The 17,963-nt window shown below is 43.3% G+C and overlaps 1 protein-coding gene across 1 annotated transcript in view; it reads right to left on the minus strand.

Moving 5' to 3' along the window:
* Positions 1–17,963, minus strand: part of RYR3 (ryanodine receptor 3) — a 372,120-nt gene that overhangs the window by 162,969 nt on the left and 191,188 nt on the right. Inside the window, exons 38-39 of the mRNA XM_036247201.1 lie at positions 14,890–14,992; positions 13,960–14,097 (exon numbers count right to left, since the gene is read on the minus strand). Of these exons, the coding sequence (XP_036103094.1) occupies positions 13,960–14,097; positions 14,890–14,992 (241 nt within the window). The remainder of the gene's footprint in view (positions 1–13,959; positions 14,098–14,889; positions 14,993–17,963) is intronic.

Genomic DNA, 17,963 nt, shown 5'->3' on the forward strand with positions numbered 1-17,963 from the left:
GGGTACATATATTCTTCCTGATTGGTGTTTCAGGCTTCTTAGGGTATATTCCCAGCAGTGGGATCACTGGGTCAAATGGAAGTTCAATTTTTAATTTTTTGAGGTAGCACCATATTGTTTTCCATAGCGGCTGCACCAGTCTGCATTCCCACCAGCAGTGTATTAGAGTCCCCTTTTCTCCACACCCTCGCCAACACTTGTTTGATGATTTGTTGATGGCGGCCATTCTGACAGGTGTGAGGTGATACCTCATTGTTGTTTTAATTTGCATCTCTCTGATGATTAGGGATGTTGAGCATTTCTTCATATGTCTCTTGGCCATTTGTATGTCCTGTTTGGAGAGGTGTCTATTCAGCTCCTCTGACCATTTTTTAATTGGGTTCTTTGTCTTCCTTTTGTGGAGTTGTAGGAGCACTCTATATATATTGGAAATTAACCCCTTATCTGATACATCATTGGCAATGATGTTCTCCCATACAGTGGGTTGCCTTTCCATTTTGATGATTGTTTCTTTTGCTGTGCAGAAGCTTTTTAGTTTGATGTAGTCCCATGTGTTCATTTTCTCCTTTATTTCTGTTGCCTTAGGTGATGTATCAGTGAAAATTCTGCTCCGTATGATGTCCGAAATTTTGTTGCCTACATTTTCTTCTAGAATTTTTATGGATTCACGGGTCACATTTAAGTCTTTTATCCATTTTGAGTTTATTTTTGTGTATGGTGTAAGTTGATGGTCTAGTTTCATTTTTTTGCATGTAGCTGTCCAATTTTCCCAACACCATTTATTAAAGAGGCTGTCTTTACTCCACTGTATGCTCTTGCCACCTTTGTCAAATATTAATTGAGCGTATTGCCTTGGGTCCATTTCTGGGTTTTCAGTTCTGTTCCACTGGTCTATATGCCTGTTCTTGTGCCAGTACCAGGCTGTTTTGGTTACAGTCGCTTTGTAGTATAACCTGATATCTGGTATTGTGATCCCACCTACTTTGTTCTTCTTTTTCAAGATTGCTGTGGCTATTCGGGGTCTTTTTTGGTTCCATATGAACTTTTGAAGTATTTGTTCTAGTTCTATGAAATATGTCGTTGGTATTTTGATGGGGATTGCATTGAATCTATAGATTGCTTTGGGTAGTATGGACATTTTAATGATGTTAATTCTTCCAATCCATGAACAGGGTATGTGCTTCCACTTTTTTATATCTTCCTCTATTTCTTTTTTCAATGACCTGTAGTTTTCTGCAAATAGGTCCTTTACTTCTTTGCTTAAGTTTATTCCTAGGTATCGTAATTTTTTTGGAGCGATGGTAAATGGGATTGTTTTTTCAGTTTCTCTTTCTGTGAGTTCATCATTGATGTACAAGAATGCCGTCGATTTCTTCACGTTAATTTTGTATCCTGCTACTTTGCTAAATTCATTTATTAAGTCTAATAGATTTTTGATGGAGTCTTTAGGGTTTTCTATGTACAATATCATGTCATCTGCAAATAATGACAGTTTCACTTCCTCCTTTCCAATTTGGATCCCTTTTATTTTTTCTTCATGTCTGATTGCTGTGGCTAGGACTTCCAGTACAATGTTAAATAAGAGTGGCGAAAGTGGACATCCCTGTCTTGTTCCTGTTCTTAATGGAAATGTTTTTAGTTTCTGTCCATTGAGTATGATGTTGGCTGTAGGTCTCTCATATATGGCCTTTATTATGTCAAGATATGATCCCTCTATTCCTACATTGCTGAGCGTTTTTATCAGAAATGGATGCTGGATTTTGTCGAATGCTTTTTCAGCATCTATTGATATGATCATGTGGTTTTTATTCTTCATTTTGTTGATGTGGTGTATCACGTTTATTGATTTGCGAATATTGTACCAGCCTTGCATCCCTGGAATGAATCCCACTTGGTCATGGTGAATAATTTTTTTGATGTATTTCTGGATCCGATTTGCTAATATTTTGTTCAGGATTTTGGCGTCTATGTTCATCAGGGATATTGGCCTGTAGTTTTCTTTCTTCGTAGTGTCTTTTTCTGGTTTTGGAATTAGAATTATGCTGGCCTCATAGAACGTGTTTGGAAGTCTTCCTTCTTCTTGAATTTTTTGAAATAGTTTGAGGAGAATGGGTGTTAGTTCTAAAACTCTGTTTTCTTAGGAAATAAGATAGCACAACATCTATAGTAATACTTACATTCAAAAGAAATCCGAGAAGAGAAATGATAAGATCTCCTCTAATTTATTCCCCAATTGGCCCTGAAGTTCTTTATATTTCTAGACTCGGTCTAGACATTTTGTGGAGACTGAACACCGGGGAAGAGAAAACTCTACCGTGAGGTTAGCAGAGGCCTTCCGAGGGATGGCTGTAGTGACGTACTGGAAAAGGTACTCTCCGCTGTGACGAATCTGGGATGCCACCTTACTTCAAGAGATGGCTCATACAAGTAGTCCCTGTAGTGAATACTTTATTTTTTTCTGGTATTTGGGGGGGGGGGGGATGCTACAATTTTGGCAAGAATATCAACAGCAAAGAGAGTCAGTTCTCGTGATATATTTGTACCACTTCCTTAACCAAAGAGAGACAGATACACTAAGAATAGTTACAACTAAATAATGACTTCATTTCTGTTGCATTTCTAGGTTCCTCTTTAGAAATGCTGCCCTTTAATGATTTAAAAAACACTTTGGTATTCATAGGAAACGTAACTCCTGAAAGGGGACAGACTTCGGGAGAAGGTAAGAGTGAGGCGCAGAGCTCAAATCTATTGTTTGCCATCATGTATGGCCCCATATTTCTCTCTCTCTCTCACCCACTCACACATACACATGCACACATACACATGCACACACACCCCTAAATACTCCTCTCAGAATATCCACCACATGAAGTTCTTCCACAGCCTTTGTTGGATTTCCACCCACTGATTTGCCTGTTTCAAGAAGGTCTTGTCAAGTGCACGGGGTGGTTCAGCTTGTGGGATTTTTAAAAAGCTACAGTGTTCTTTTCAGAAAGGAAAAAGTAAGAACGAGATATGTGTAACCAAACACTTGTTTTCTGCTGAGATTCACAATAAACCCTATAAAACAGAATTCCGGAGGGGAGCTAGCCATGTGCGTGTGGTGTGCTTGACAATTATAAATGGCTTCATTTATGAAATTATTATTAACATTCCAGCTCACTCCACTTTTGCAATTAGTGTAATTAGGGAGAGCCACATTTAGGCAATTACATCAAATAAATGATCTAGAAACTGCACTTAAAATGATTGTTCGGGCTAACTCAGAATGGCAATATTTCTAAGGCATTGCATTGTTTAGGACAACTTGATACCTGAAAGATACTTTAAAAGACAAATAGCTACTTCACTATGTGATTTCTGAACTAGTCAGATATTCCACTTAAGAAGAAATAGAGTGTCTTTAAATTAGAGCCAGCCTCAGTTTGGGTGCCTAGGTATTTTCTTCCACTTGTCATTTTGTAACCTGCTATTGGACCTCAGAACCCCAAGCTCACCATTCTGTGAACCTTATAAGAAAATTCCCTAGTGTCACCCACAGTACTTGGTAAACTCTTTTTTTCAGTGGTCAAATTACCAGCTTTGCAATGCCAACTACAACAAAAGAAAGGTCATTTATTCTCATGGTGTAGATTTAAATTTTTAGGCTGCAAGGGTCTGGAAGGAATCTTTTTTTTTTTTTTTTTCATCTCCAAATTTAGTTCAGAGTGCAAGTGGCTACCAGGCAAGGTAGTACATGTTTATTATCAAAAAGCAGATTTTGGCCTCTGGCAAAGCAAATTCCTGCCGATTACAGACTCCAAACCCATGCTGGTGTTATATTGCTGCGTGTGCTCTTCAATCTGGGTAAGGAAGGACACTGCGGAGAGGGAGCACATAGAATTGTACTGTACTTAGTTTAAATTCGAAAACGATTAATAATGCCCACACTTACACTTGGAAAAGAAAAATAATTCTGTGCATCTAAATTACATACACTGATTTTTAAATTGAGTTTACTGGGGTGACATTGGTTAATGAAATTATACAGATGTACGGTGTACAATTCTACAATACAGCATCTGTATATTGTATTGTGTGTTCACCGCCCAAGTCAAGTCTCCTATCACCATTTATCTCCCCTTTACCTTCTTCTGCCCCTCTTCCCTCTGGCAATCACTATATGGTTGTCTGTGATCCATTCACCTTTCTTACCCAGCCCCCAAGCCCCTCCCCTCTGACAGCTGCCAGTCTGTCCTCTGTATCCGTGAGCGTCTCCACACTGATGTTCAAACTCCAGGAGACTAAAAGGTCGGCTTGTGCTATGCTGTAAATGCTCTGGAGGCCTTAACAGGTGGTAGATCGTGTTCAGGTGAAAAGAACAAGTATATTTCCACCTTTGCTTTCTTCCTCCCTATGGTAGGCTGTATAATGGCTCCCCAAAGAGGTTCACCTCCCAATTCTCGGAACCAGTGAACACCAGGAAACCTTACATAGCCGAAGGTGCCCCATGTGAGTGATTACGTCGAGGATCTTCAGTTGGGGAGAGTGTCCTGGATTATCTGGGTGGGCCGAATATAATCCAAGGAGCCTTACACAGGGGGGCAGAAGGGCAGAGTCGGGGAAGGACACGCCGTGACAGAAACAGAGGTGGGACTGCTCCCATTGCCGGAAGGGGCTGCCGGTCCAAGAACAAAGGAGGCCCTTGGACGCTGGGAAAGGCCAGAAATGGATTCTCTCCTAGAGCCTCCAGCAGGAAGGCTATGCTACTAACCCATTTCAGACTTGTGATCTGCAGCACTGGGTGACCATAAACTTGTATTGTTGTAAACCCACTAAGTTTGTGGTAATTTGTTACAGCAGCAGTAGAAAACTAATACACTCCAGCTGACAGAACGTCCTGGGTTGAGGATATCTGACACCTTCCCCAAAGTTACAGGTCACACTGGAGGGTCTCAGTGAGCAAGCTGCTGCGAAAGCACCCACAGACGCCGGGACCTGAGAGGCACCCCTTCTCAGTCTTTGCTGAGGCAGCTGGAGTAAGTGGCAGAGAGCAGATGTGGCTGAGGTCTGCCTGCATCAGGCCAGAGCCTCTGTCAAACCAGGACAGCAGTAAACGTAGAAAGCGCCAACGGCAGAACTGCTGTGGCCAATGAGATCACGGACGCAGGGCACAGACAGCCTGGTCCCTAGTTTCCTGGACCCTTTGTAGCTGCTTCTCTCCCTCTGAACATCAAGGGCTAGCAGTGCCGACATTCCAACACGAACCCCTGAGTACGCAGAAGATGCTAACGGTGATAACCATCACGGCATAATGAATATTCCCGACCACACGTCCAGCCTTGCTTTGCCCCTTCTTCCTTCTTAACAGAACCCAGGTTCTGCAGAGATGTGTGCCTCCTACCCCAGGGCCCACGATCCTCAGTGACGGCCGACGCAGCCCCACTCCCAAGGTGGGCTCTGTTGGCTTAAGTCAGCATTTTATTTTTCAGTCTCACTCATTGGCCCATGAATGGACTTGTGACCAAATTCTCCAATCAGTGATCCTTGCTTCACGAACACCAGGAGGAACTGCTTTTCCCTAGGACACCGTCAGGATGGGACGGGAGGCCACAGCTGTAGCCATCACCTTGCCGCCAGCCTGAAGACGAGGCTGGAACAGGTGGAGAGCGAGGGAGCCGTGGGATTATCTCCACCTGTGCGGCTCCAGCTCCCAACTTCCGGTACACTTTGATCTTATCAGCTCCTCTACCCATCTGCTATGATACATGTGCAGATAAAGTTTTTATGACCTGTACTTTGTAGATTCAGAAGCTGAGAGGTATAGAAGTTTCTAAGTCCTAGGACACTACACTGAGCATTATTTTACAGGATCCTTGCCTAACGTCACAATTGGTCAAGGCCAGATTCAAGTCTGGCTGCTAACATCTAAACCATCCCAGAGCTGCTTACTTCCAACAGCTTCATAAAATTCAGAAAAATTAGTAAGGCTTTAAATTTATATTATGCTGTCAAGGTGCTCTCTTATAATAAGCTGTGAAGTAGATTCAGAAATAAATCCTGAAAATCATAAAGCTTTGGCTGTTTTTCTAACGGACTCTGAGCTGGGCAGTTTATTTCCTTTCCCAGAGCCTCCATTTCTTCGCCAATAAAATGAAGTGGGCGGCATGAAATTCACCTTGAAGAAAAGGAACGCAGGGATGGCGCGGTCACAGGAGGGCTGGGCACTCTGTCCCCTGGCTCGGTGACCTTGGTGAGTTGTTTGACTTCTCTGTGTCTACCCACCTCTGTGAAGTCAGTGGCTTACTATTCCAGAATTCTACGTCTCTCTGACCCACTGAGCTTTTTTTTTCAATCCTCACTCAAGGATATTTTTTTCTATTTATCTTCAGATAGAGGAGGAGGGAGGGAGAGAGAGGGAGAGGAGAGAAACATCAGTGAGAGAGGGACACATCGACTGGTTGCCTCCTGCACGACCCCAACCAGGGCCAGGGATGAACTGCAACCGAGGTACATGCCCTTGACTGGAATCAAACCCGAGACTCATTGGTCTGTGGGCTGACACTCTACTGCTGAGCCAAACCAGCCAGGGCCCCACTGAGCTCTTGAAAGAGTTGTACTAACTTATTAAAATAGCTAGTGAACGCCTAAGGCTTCATTGGGTTAAACTGATGAGCACCACGAATTTTACCACCACATTTTAATGCCAGCCGGCCTTACCTTGACATCACCCAGCTTGCTTTCACTCATGGTAAAACCTGAGACTGAGAAAAATCTGAAAATTCCAGCAGTTACTGACCACGGTGAGGAAATGGCCATTATCAAGGTGTCACCACACAGCACTAACCACTTCTGTGGAGGACACAAGCTGTGGCAACTTGGTGGCCTTTCTGGTGACTGTCCTGACCGACGGCTGGGGAAGAACCCTTCCTACCTCAGGTCAGATGGCACCGTGTCTGCTGACTTGGCTGGGAAGATTTACTGGGGAGGGTCTCATGCTCTCTGTGCTCCAGAGCCTCCTCTGGGCTGAAAGTCTGGTCTGTGTTATAAAGTGGCCCAATACCTACTACTGACTGGCACAGGTCAGGGTAGGAAGTTAAATCCATCGACTCCAAGAGGACTTGGAAGACCCATCATGTTAATTTCTCTGTGCTTTTCCGGGGCCTCTCTGGCCCAGGCTGTGGAGTAGGTACCACTTTTGCCTCATTCCACTAGAATAGGGATGGGGAACCTTTTTCTGCCAAAGGCCATTTGAATATCTATAACATTATTCTTGGGCCATACAAAATTATCAACTTAAAAATTAGCCTGCTAATTTGGTGAGGTGTGTGATGTTAGCTGGTGTTGATGTTGCAGGACTTATACGGCCTGTGGGCCGGAGTTCCCCGCCCTGCACTAGAACAGGCTGCTGTCGCAAACCCTGAGAACAAGGTGACAAGTCTCTGAACCCCTGAAAGGAAAGGCCTTCCCCGTCAACACGGAGCATTGTTCCTGGATGACAAGAAAGCACCGCTTGGTTACTGCCTGTCCCCAAGGCCAATGACCAGCCCTGGCTGTCAGACCCCGGGGGCGTGGGAGGGCGCAGGGCCCACCCAGGCTCTGCAGCACGCAGCCCAACAGCGGAGAAAGCACCGGCTCTCACTCCTCCGGCTCTATGCTGACCTGTGGACGTGTGCACTTGTTTCCTTCCCTCCCGGCTTCATTGGCCGGGGAAGGAGGGGAACGTTCAAACTGCTGGCTACAACACTGTGTTCCTACTGCGGTGGTAGCCGGCGCTTCCGAGAGTGTCCCCCGCCAGGCTCTGTGCTCGCACTGCGCCTGCGGCACCGCCTCACCCTCCCAAGCACCACGGAGGAGAAAAAGACACGGCAGGAACGGACTTCCTCAACAACGATGGTCGTTATTACACCAGTCCTCACTTTATTTTTTACTTTTTTAAAAAAAATCCTCACCAGAGGATATATTGATTTTCAGATAGACTGTGGGGGAGGAACAGAGAGAGAGAGAGAGAGAGGGAGAGAGAGAGAGAGAGAGAGAGAGAAACATCCATGTGAGACGCATTGATTGGCTGCCTCCCACATGACCCCAACCAGGGCCCGGGGACCAAACTGCAACTGAAGCACGTGCCCTTGTCTGGAATCCACCCGCAACTCTTTGGTCTGTGGGCTGACGCTCTAACTGCTGAGCCACACTGGCCAGGGCTAAACTTGAGGTTTTTAGTTAGGCAAAGGAAAACTTCAACTTAATGCACAAACCAAGGTTCCTGCAAATAGGCGGTGTGCGGAGGCAGCGGGGGCAGGGCTGGGGAGGGAGCACTAGGACGAAGCCCCAAGTCGCCCAGTCAGCCTGGTCGCCCTTGACCTTGGCTCTCGGCCGGCTGTGTGTGGACAGTTGCCTGGCAGCTGGATATTTCTGCTAACTCTATTTCTGAATTGTCTTCCCTCAGTGGTGTTCCACTTTGGCCAGAGCCTCCCCACCTGGGGCAAGTGTGGAAGCAGACGGACCGTTTCTCCAGCGCCCGGACACCCCTACCTGGTGGCGGCAGCCCTGCAGAACCCCCGTGAAAATGCCAACTCTGCCAGTCCACCTCCGTGGTCCCCTGGGGTCTCACCCATCGTATGGAGATAATTAGCCTGTTGTTTTTGAAATCAGTCAACCAGCCCCATAATCACGTTCTCAAAAATGTTCTGGCAATTAAATGACAATGGTGACAATGCAGAAAGGAGCAGATGATGTCACCGATGCACTAGGGAGGGGTGTCTCTGAAACGAACATGGAGCAGAGATGGCACAGCAAAGGCCTCAGGGGACTGTCTCTGTCTTCAGAGGTCCTCAGAGGTCTCTGTCTTCACTTTGCTGGGGAAATAATTAAACTGCTTTTATTTTAGTCTATGTCTACTTAGTATGGAGAATAAACCAATTATGCAGCAAGCTATGGACCACACATCCTCAGTTTCTATGCTTCCCAGTCTCTGTCCCCACCCCTGCAGCCCCAGACCCCTGCACAGTATTCTGAAAGAGCAGGGCCTGCATGTGGAGGAGTCCAGGCTTGGCTTCTTTCCTACTCACTGCACGAACCTGGTCCAAATTATTTTTCTTCTCTCAAGTTTAGTTGCCTGGTGTGCAAAACAGGAGCCTGGTTGCCCTGGCTGGACAGTTCAGTTGGTTGGAGCATCGTCCCATACACGAAAAGACTGTGGGTTATATTCCTGGTCAGAGCACATGCCTAGGTTGTGGGTTTGATCCCCGGACAAGATGTGTACAGGAGGCAACCAAATGATGTTTCTTTCTCACATCAATGTTGCTCTCTCTCTTCCTCCTCCCTCCTTTCCTCTCTTTCTAGAAAGCAATAGAAGCATATCTTTGGATGAGGATTAAACCAACCAAGCAACCAACCAAGCAACCAAGCAACCAACCAACCAACCATCCAAGCAACCAACCAACCAACCAACCAACCAGGAACCTGGCTGTCACTGTATCTGGTTGTTTGCTGTGAGGATAAAATCAATGAGGGAATGTGAAGCATCTGTACCTGGGACAAAGCAGTGCTCAGTTAACGTTCGGCTTCCTCTCCCCTGACAACCAGGCTCTCTCCTCCATCACTGAAGCACAGGCTACCCGAGGCAGGCCTGACAGTGACAGCTTCAATGGTGCAGAACACCTGCACGCCTCCACCGCTGAGAAGCGCTGGACTGGAGCCAGCGGGCCATCAGCATGAGTTCTCATCTCTGCTCTGCCATCTGTGAGTAGCTTCATGCCCCGGATTCCCCATTTCCTCGTCTCCAGGCTGGGACTCATGAGGCTTATTTTGTCTGCCACGCAGGGCGAGTGAAAGGGTGGGAAAATTCTTGCGACTTCTAAGGAGCTAAATAAAAGTAAGGCTCTGCTTCTCCCCTCTATGTCTCCTTTTTATTTTTTTATTTTTCAATTTTTATTAACTTATTTTTGTTACAGATGTTTCTCCTTTTTCCCCCTAGACACCCTCCTCCCCATCCTGACCCCTCCCCCCCAGCACTGTTGTCTATGTCCATTGGTTACGCATACATGCATATAAGTTCTTTGGTTTATATCATCCATCCCCTCCACCCCCGTCTCCTTCCTCTGAGGTGTGTCAGTTTGAACCATACTCCTTTCTATGTCTCTGGGTCTGTTTAGTTCATCAGCTTATTTTGTTCATTACATTCCATAAATAAGTGTGGTATTTGTCTTTCTCTGATTGGCTTATTTCATTTAGAATAATACAGCCCAAGTGTCCATCAATAGATGAGCGAATAAAAAAGCCGTGGTACATATACACAATGGAACACCATGCAGTTGAAAGAGAGATCTCTTATCCTTTGAGATGACATGGAGGGACCCTCTATGCCTCTTAACTCAATGGCCGGTCTCATAGGGAGCCATAACACCCACTGTAACACCCTCCTCTTCCTCACATTTCTAACTGGTTGCCACGATAGGCCAGCTCTACCTTTATAAGGTGATAGGCCAGCTCTACCTTTATAAGGTGTCTGACACCTAGACTTCACCTCTTGCTGTTGCCACCTGTATTGGTTTTTTATTGTTGCTGTGACAAATTGCCACAAACTTAGTTCCCAAGCAACACAACTTTGCCGTCTTGCAGTTCTGGTGGGCAGGAGTCTGACCCAGATCTGGCCTAACCCAGACCGGCTGTCAGGGGAGAAAAAAACCTGACGTCTATCAAGCACCGACTCTGTGCGGGGTAATGTGAGAGACCACACTTCTGGGGGAATAACGCAGTGGATGCGTAGTTATATTCAGGGGGACCCCACTTCAAGTGTACTGTGTGGGAAACACAGGCCTGCAAATAACAGGCAAAGGGTTTTCTAGGGGATTTGCTCGATGGGGATATGAAAACAAAGTGTAGCCCAGTGTGGTGGGCTGTAACTATTAAATTTTCTCTGTTCATTATCATGTGGTCTTTTGATAAGATTGTAGCAGCTTACATCTTCAATATGACTTGGAGTTAGTTTAGGCGAATCCGTGAGTAGCACTGAGCCAGCCGGCAGGATTCTCATGGGTTTTGGGGACACCATTGCTTCCTGTTTCCTAGAAATGTTGAGGTTTCCCTGCAGGTTATCTGGCCAACACCAAATTCTCATAAAGGAGAAATTGTACTACATATCCAGACAATTCTGAGTCCAGATTTTTGTTTGGTTGACTTTTTTAAAAACATTTTTTTTCCCTCTATTGATTTTTAGAGACAAAGGAAGGGAGAGGGAGAGAGAGAGACAGAATCATGGATGAGAGAGAACGTAGACTGGCTACCTCCTGCATGTCCCCCACTGGGGATCGGGCCCACAACCTGGGCATGTGTCCTGATTGGGAATGGAACCGGCAACCTCTTGGTGCATGGGTCAATGCTCAACCACTGAGCCACACCGGCTGGGCTGGTTGATTTTGTGATGTTAAAGGTTTGACTTCTGTTGGATTCAGATTTCCTACATATAATAGTGAGTCAGGTACTGAGTCACCTCACAGATGCAGTAAGATAAAAAAGCGATAGTTTAAAAGCCATGCTGTTTGTAATACCCGTGTCGGGGGCTCCTGATATGTACACCAAAAAATTCTTCGGCGAGTTGCATGAGGTGACAGAGAGAGGCTGAGATCAGAGTCAGAAGACTGGAGTCAAGTCACAGCTTTACTCCTCTCGGTTACTTTGACCTGGTGACATTTTTCTGGAACCAGGTAAGGGCGGAAAGAGTAAATAACAGTATCCCTTACTTCTTCTGAGTCCTAGTTGCATCAACCAAACAAAGACAGAGTAAACAACAACAACAAGTTACAGTAGTAAACTAATAGGCATTCCTTGGTGTCTTCAAAAGACTGGTTCCAGGACCCCCAGCCAATACCAAACTCGGGGATGCTCAAGCCCCTCGTATAAAATGGCATGGTATTTGCAAATAGCCAGTGCACATCCTCCGTATACTTTACGTCATCTCTAGGATTGCTTATAACACCTAATACAATGTAAGTGCTGTAAGAATAGTTGTTAGACTGCATTGTTTAGGGAATAATGAAAAGAAAAAAAGTCTGCATGTTCAGTACAGACACAACCATCTTAGTACACGTCAGCAACACTGTAACCATGCAGAACCGGAAGATATTGAGGGCTATGTGAAGTATTTGATAAATTGTCAGTTCGTGCTAGTATGAATTGAATTATTCTCATTATCGATACTTTTCATATTTTATGGAATGCAAGGCTACGAGATATCAGATACACAAAAACACGGACAAAATTACTACTATTTTAAAGGATTTTGACCCCTTTATTGCCACTAGCTACATATGCAGAAACATGTCTCCATTTGATCATGTTAAACAATTTGGCAGTGAGATTTTCTCTTAAAATGCCAGCGCTGAGGGAGGGGCTTCATGGACCTGGAATTTATGGCAGGGAACACAGATGCTAACTACTAGACATGCCTGAGCACCTTCTGTGTCTATTTTTGGGGCTCCAGGATAGACGATGGCACAAAGCTGTACCTGTCATAATTCTGTGTGTGGAAGGGAAGAAGACTGGGGTGAAGACATGGAGTCTCAGACTGGGGTGGCCACCAGAACAGACAGAGCATTGCTGCCTGAGGCCCGAGGTACAGCACTAAAGATGACAGTCCTTGGACCCTGAGCACCATTCTTAGAGTTAGAGAGACTCCACAGAGCCAGGTGATTTCATGACTGGCTCCATTGCTCTAACATGAAGTGGTCGCCTTGGAGGGAACCTCGTTGTGACACATTCTACTAGAAAGAAACATCTACTTTCAGAGTAGACTCTCAGCAGGTAAGACGGGTCAGCTCAATCCATGTTTAGTTCTGCTTTGGCAGGAACCACAAAGGAAGTCTAAACTCACCTTTTTGTGCCTTTAGAATCCTGCTGGCACATCCTCACCAAATACCCACCCCACCCTTTCCGTGGTGACAGATGGGACCGATCAAGGGTTGCCAGGGCAACTGTTGCCAAGTACCCCCCATACACTTTTCCGGAGGCTTCAACACTTCTGCTGATAAATGGTGAGGAGTCTTTCCTTTCACAGATGTTATGACAAAGATGGAAGGTCAATATAAAGGGCAATAAGATGTATGAGCCTCAAAGTTAGTGTTTTCAGACAAATCAATCATATCTGGACAGTCTATTGCTCTCCTCTATGATTGGAAAGCATATTCTAAGATGCATAAGAACAGGGAACAAGATAAAAGGCAGCTATTTTAAACCTGGGAAATTCCTTCTTCATCAGAGAAACATAGTTGCAGAACCTGACACTGAAGGGCAGACTGATTATATATAATATGTAATGTTCTTTTTGAAATATTAGTGGTTTATGGACAGTAAACTGTCTTGTAGAACAAATTATGATCTTGTTTCAACACCGGTCACATGGTAGAATTTACCTATACCATCAGGATTACAGAAATGAATTTGGACCAGGTTTGGCATTGTGAGAATAGAAGGTCAAAGTCCTTTAGGATGTCACATTATGAAAACTGTAGCCCCCTTCTCCCCAGCAAACACCCCAAAACAACCTCCCTAAAACCTTACATCCTATTTCTTTTACTCCCCTTTTATTATTATCTTGTTTCCTCACTGAGGCAACTTTCAATGCTGAAGAACCACAAGCAGAAGTCATGGAAACAACAACGGTTAGAAGAGGAAGATTGTGGAAACAGAGAACAAAGAACCGAGACATGTTTCTGGGCATTTCCATCTAGAGAGACAGCAAGAGCAGACCCACCACGCAATAGACCCTTAGGTTTCAAAAGAGTCTGAAAGTAAATTCCTTAAATCAGAAGAAAAGCATAGTCCCCAGTAAACAATAACTACCACCGACTATAACAGATGCTTCCTTTGAAGCTAAACTGGCCATCTCTAGATTAGCTATTCGTTAGAAAGTTAATTCCCTTAATTAGGTCTCAGAAGAGCACTCTGTTGGTGGTATGGTGATTGAAAGGCGCTGTCACTTACTAGGGCATTTCTCGTCTTCCACGGTCAGCTGATACTTTTCTGGCTTGGGAAGGCCTTTGATTTTCTGCAACAAGGCGAGGAGTTTGCCAGTCCAAGAGGTATCCTCCTCCTCCTCTTCCTCTTCCTCCAGGGGAACCCCTAGCAAGTCACGGAAGAGAGTGAATATCCTGAATACTATATGAAACCATCATGTGATTGAAAGAGCACAAGAATTCTGCTTCCCACCCTTTGGGGACTTTAAATATTTACCTATACGTCTTTGCTCAAGTTTTTTTTTTTTTTAAAGATGATTTCTTGTGTATAAGAACATCAAGTAAATTCAATCCCAAGACTCGACTCTTCTAACCTATACCCCCAAAGCACACTAACGTCTCTAAAAAGAGTTAACATTGAGTTATTTCGAAGGAAAAGACCATCTCTTATTCAGTATATTATATAATTCACTGATACATAAGCAGCACAAATGCTAAGAGCCATTTAAAACTAGCAGACATGTATGAAAGGCAGGAATCGCTGGCTTAGAATCCTTAAACGCAGACGTTGCAACAGTATATCACTGCAAAAGCTACAGAGCAAAGGGGATCCGAATCTCGGCTCAGCTGTGAGCAGAGTCCCAATTCAACTATCTAACTTGAAGTGAGTTGGGTGAGGCCTACGCAAGGATCAATTATTTTTCTTTCCTTCTTCCGAGAAGCAGTCACTTCTCATAGTTCAGCAAAGTCTCTTCTGGGTAGAAAAAATTTCAGTCATGAATTATGCCAGGAATATCTCCTTTATCTTTTCGGACCCAAGTAGTTTGAATAGAACCATTTCTTGAACAATGAGTATGGTCATTTTAAATAGAAAAACATTTCCCACCTCCCCCCCCCCCCCCCCCCCCAGCTTTCAGTGAAGGAACCAGGGACAGACAGAGCTCCCCGGGCAGCTCACCACAGTGCGTGAGCAGGTCGTCATGGAAGTCATACAGCTCCTCCCGGATCTCGTCTGGGCAGGGGCAGTTCTCTCCCAGTTGAAAGTTAAGCAGCATGTTGATCTTTGAGGGAGAAAGAAGAATGGCTAGTTGGTTCTCACGGTGGTCCAAAGAACTCAGCTCCTGCCTTAGACACCTAACATTCTTCGCAGATTCTATTCAACTCATTTTTTTGGTGGGTGAAAACGGTCAACATTTAAAAGTAGCTTGCACTTTTTCGCCCCCCGATTATAAAAGTAGTCTATTAATTGCACAAAATTTGGATAATACCCCAAAAAGAAAATTTACTGAGATGTTACCACCCAACGATAACCAGTTAGTATTTTAGTTAATATCTTCCAATCTTTGTACATGCAGATTGAGAGGTTACTTGAAACGGTTTGAAACTCCTTTTTTTCTGCTTAACAATTTATCTTGAGCATTTTCTTACTTCCTTATCCTAATTTTTAATAGGTGCACTGCATTTTCATCATGTGGATAAATAGCAATTTATGGAAAATTAATGACCTGGTATGATATATTTATTTTCATTTTTTATCCTTATAAATAAAGCTGGTTTTAATTTCCCTTTACATAATTTTTGTTCATATCTCTGACCATTTTCTTAGGATAAACTCCTAAAAGTAAAATGATGAGATAGAAATATTTGCACTTTTTAATAATTTTTGATATGAATTGACATACTGCCCTTCAGGAAGCTCACAATTTGTATTATTATCAAACATACAAGAGTGTGCTTTCTTTTCCATCTCCAATACAGTAATGAGAGTTAACACATTCAAATATTTTCCAATCTAATGGGTGAAAAATGTCCTCTCCCCGTTGCTTTAATTTGCATTTAATTGGTGAGGTTGGACTTTGTTTTTCCACACATAAGGACCATTTTTATTTCTTATTTTACAAATATCCCATTCATGCTCTCCTTCCATTTTCCTGTAGGGCAATTATAGTTTTAAAAATTAATCGACAAGTACTTTGCACATCTCTAGCCTATTAACTCTCATAACAAATATTCCAGATATATTTTCCAGGTTTTAGTGAGCTTTTAATTTTGTTTATGTGATTTTTTTTTTTTTTTTTTGACATGTAGGTTTTATGTTTTGCAGTCAGCCTATTATCTTTTTCATTACAGTTTCATCTCAGGGATCCTTCACTGTTTATGTGCCATGGGCCACTGACAGCCTAGTGAAACCCACGGTTGCCTTCTCAGATTAGTATTTTAAATGCATGGACCAAAATGTTAAGGATTTAAAGAGAAACAATTATACTGAAACCTAGTCATCAAGAGCATGAAAAACAAATTTATGATATAACAACATATGTACTTGTTTATTAACTCATTCGACAAAAGGAGCTGGTGGCAGGTCATACATCCACTGTGATCTGGAAACATGGGATGAATGTAAGTGATATTTCAAGGTACAAAAACCACTGTCATATGATGTAAAAATATGCAATTTATGTTGGTGACAAAGTCAGGTCCTTGCTCTGCTGCTCGCCTTAACACATTGTTGGCCGGCAATTTTATGCAGAAGTTATCTCATGTCACCCGCTACTTTTTTGTACTTGAGTATGAAAGTGAAACAATCTAAATAAACTTCAGTATACTTTATTTATACATAATGAATTTAAATGAAACTTTGCACATATCTGCTACATATTATATTTTATACATATCATATATTTTAGTAGTTTTTTTGGTGCGGTATACTGCGTAGCGATCACCTACGTGCAATGGTACGCAACATGTTTTGCAAATGTGTCTGGTTTCGCTGCGCTTTCACCTAAGGATAACTCCTGCTTAGGTACACACAAAGACTGAAATTTTGGAAGAAAGTAATCCAAAAGAGGCCTCATTTTATACAGTCTGTCTTCATTAGATACATTTTGTGAATTATCACTAAGATGGAAAAATGCAAGAATTTGCTCGCACCTCATTCTGCTCATAGTTTTAGGAAATATGGGAGCTTCAACCAAAGGGTCTGTTGACCAGTAATCACTCCATCAATATCAACAAACCGAGAAACTTCTTGATGTGTTAACTCGTGAGCGGTCAACTTAAAAAAGTACTATCAGAGGTTAATGAGAAGTTGGTGACAACAAAGCTCAGATCCCTGGATGTCGGGTTTGCCCCATAGACCCGTGACTCCAGGCCAGTGGACATCTGCAGGGACTGGAGCAGTACCTAGAGGCAATCATGTCCCCAACAACAGGCAAAAGGCTATTTTCTTCTTCTGTTTAGATTTCTAGGTTAAAAATATGTGTATAATCTCCTTTATGAAATCAGGAACCTTGTATAATATTGTGAGAAAGATCCTTAGTCAAAACTTCCGCTGCAAACAATTTTGTGGAAGTAGGTAGCAGTATCATTTGTCACAAAATCATATTAATAAAACAGGTTGGAAAAGTAATTTCTATGGTTGTTACGTGACGTGAACTTATGGTAATTATATCAACAACATATATTGATAGGCTGTCTATTAATACGGTCTGAAGATCTGGTTTCAGAATTAGAAAATTAATTTCTTTATTGACAGATCTTTCCTTCCATGGACCACTTAGGAAGCAGTGACCCACCAGCATGCAGGGAGTCAAACCAAAAGGCAATTGAGCCAAATTTTCTGCTGAAGGTCATACCCTTCAATGAAGCCCCTTTCAAAGTGAAAGGCTTGCTGAATGTTTGGCTAATTTGCCCACAATCATTGGACTCATCTGAGTTTTACTTACTCTTGTATTTAGTTACATTCCCCCCAAGCAAGGTTTTTTTAATCTCTCTGAATACTGTATGGATATAGGCTGAAAATTCTATTTTCTCCTCAAAGGTTACAGAAGGATGAGATAATCATACAACTGTTTTAAAATTTGAATTCTTATACATCCTATTTCCCAAGTGACTCTGCATTGCTCTCCCCTAAAATGGATCTCAACCTCCCATCTACTTTGCTGATATTGAATTCTTATTTGGAGAGCTTCATGGGTAGATGCCTTCTATTTTATTTTTTATTTGTTACAGATGTTTCTCCTTTTTTACCCC

The sequence above is a fragment of the Molossus molossus genome, unplaced genomic scaffold, assembly GCF_014108415.1.
Source record: "Molossus molossus isolate mMolMol1 unplaced genomic scaffold, mMolMol1.p scaffold_m16_p_1, whole genome shotgun sequence".
Lineage (NCBI taxonomy): Eukaryota > Metazoa > Chordata > Mammalia > Chiroptera > Molossidae > Molossus > Molossus molossus.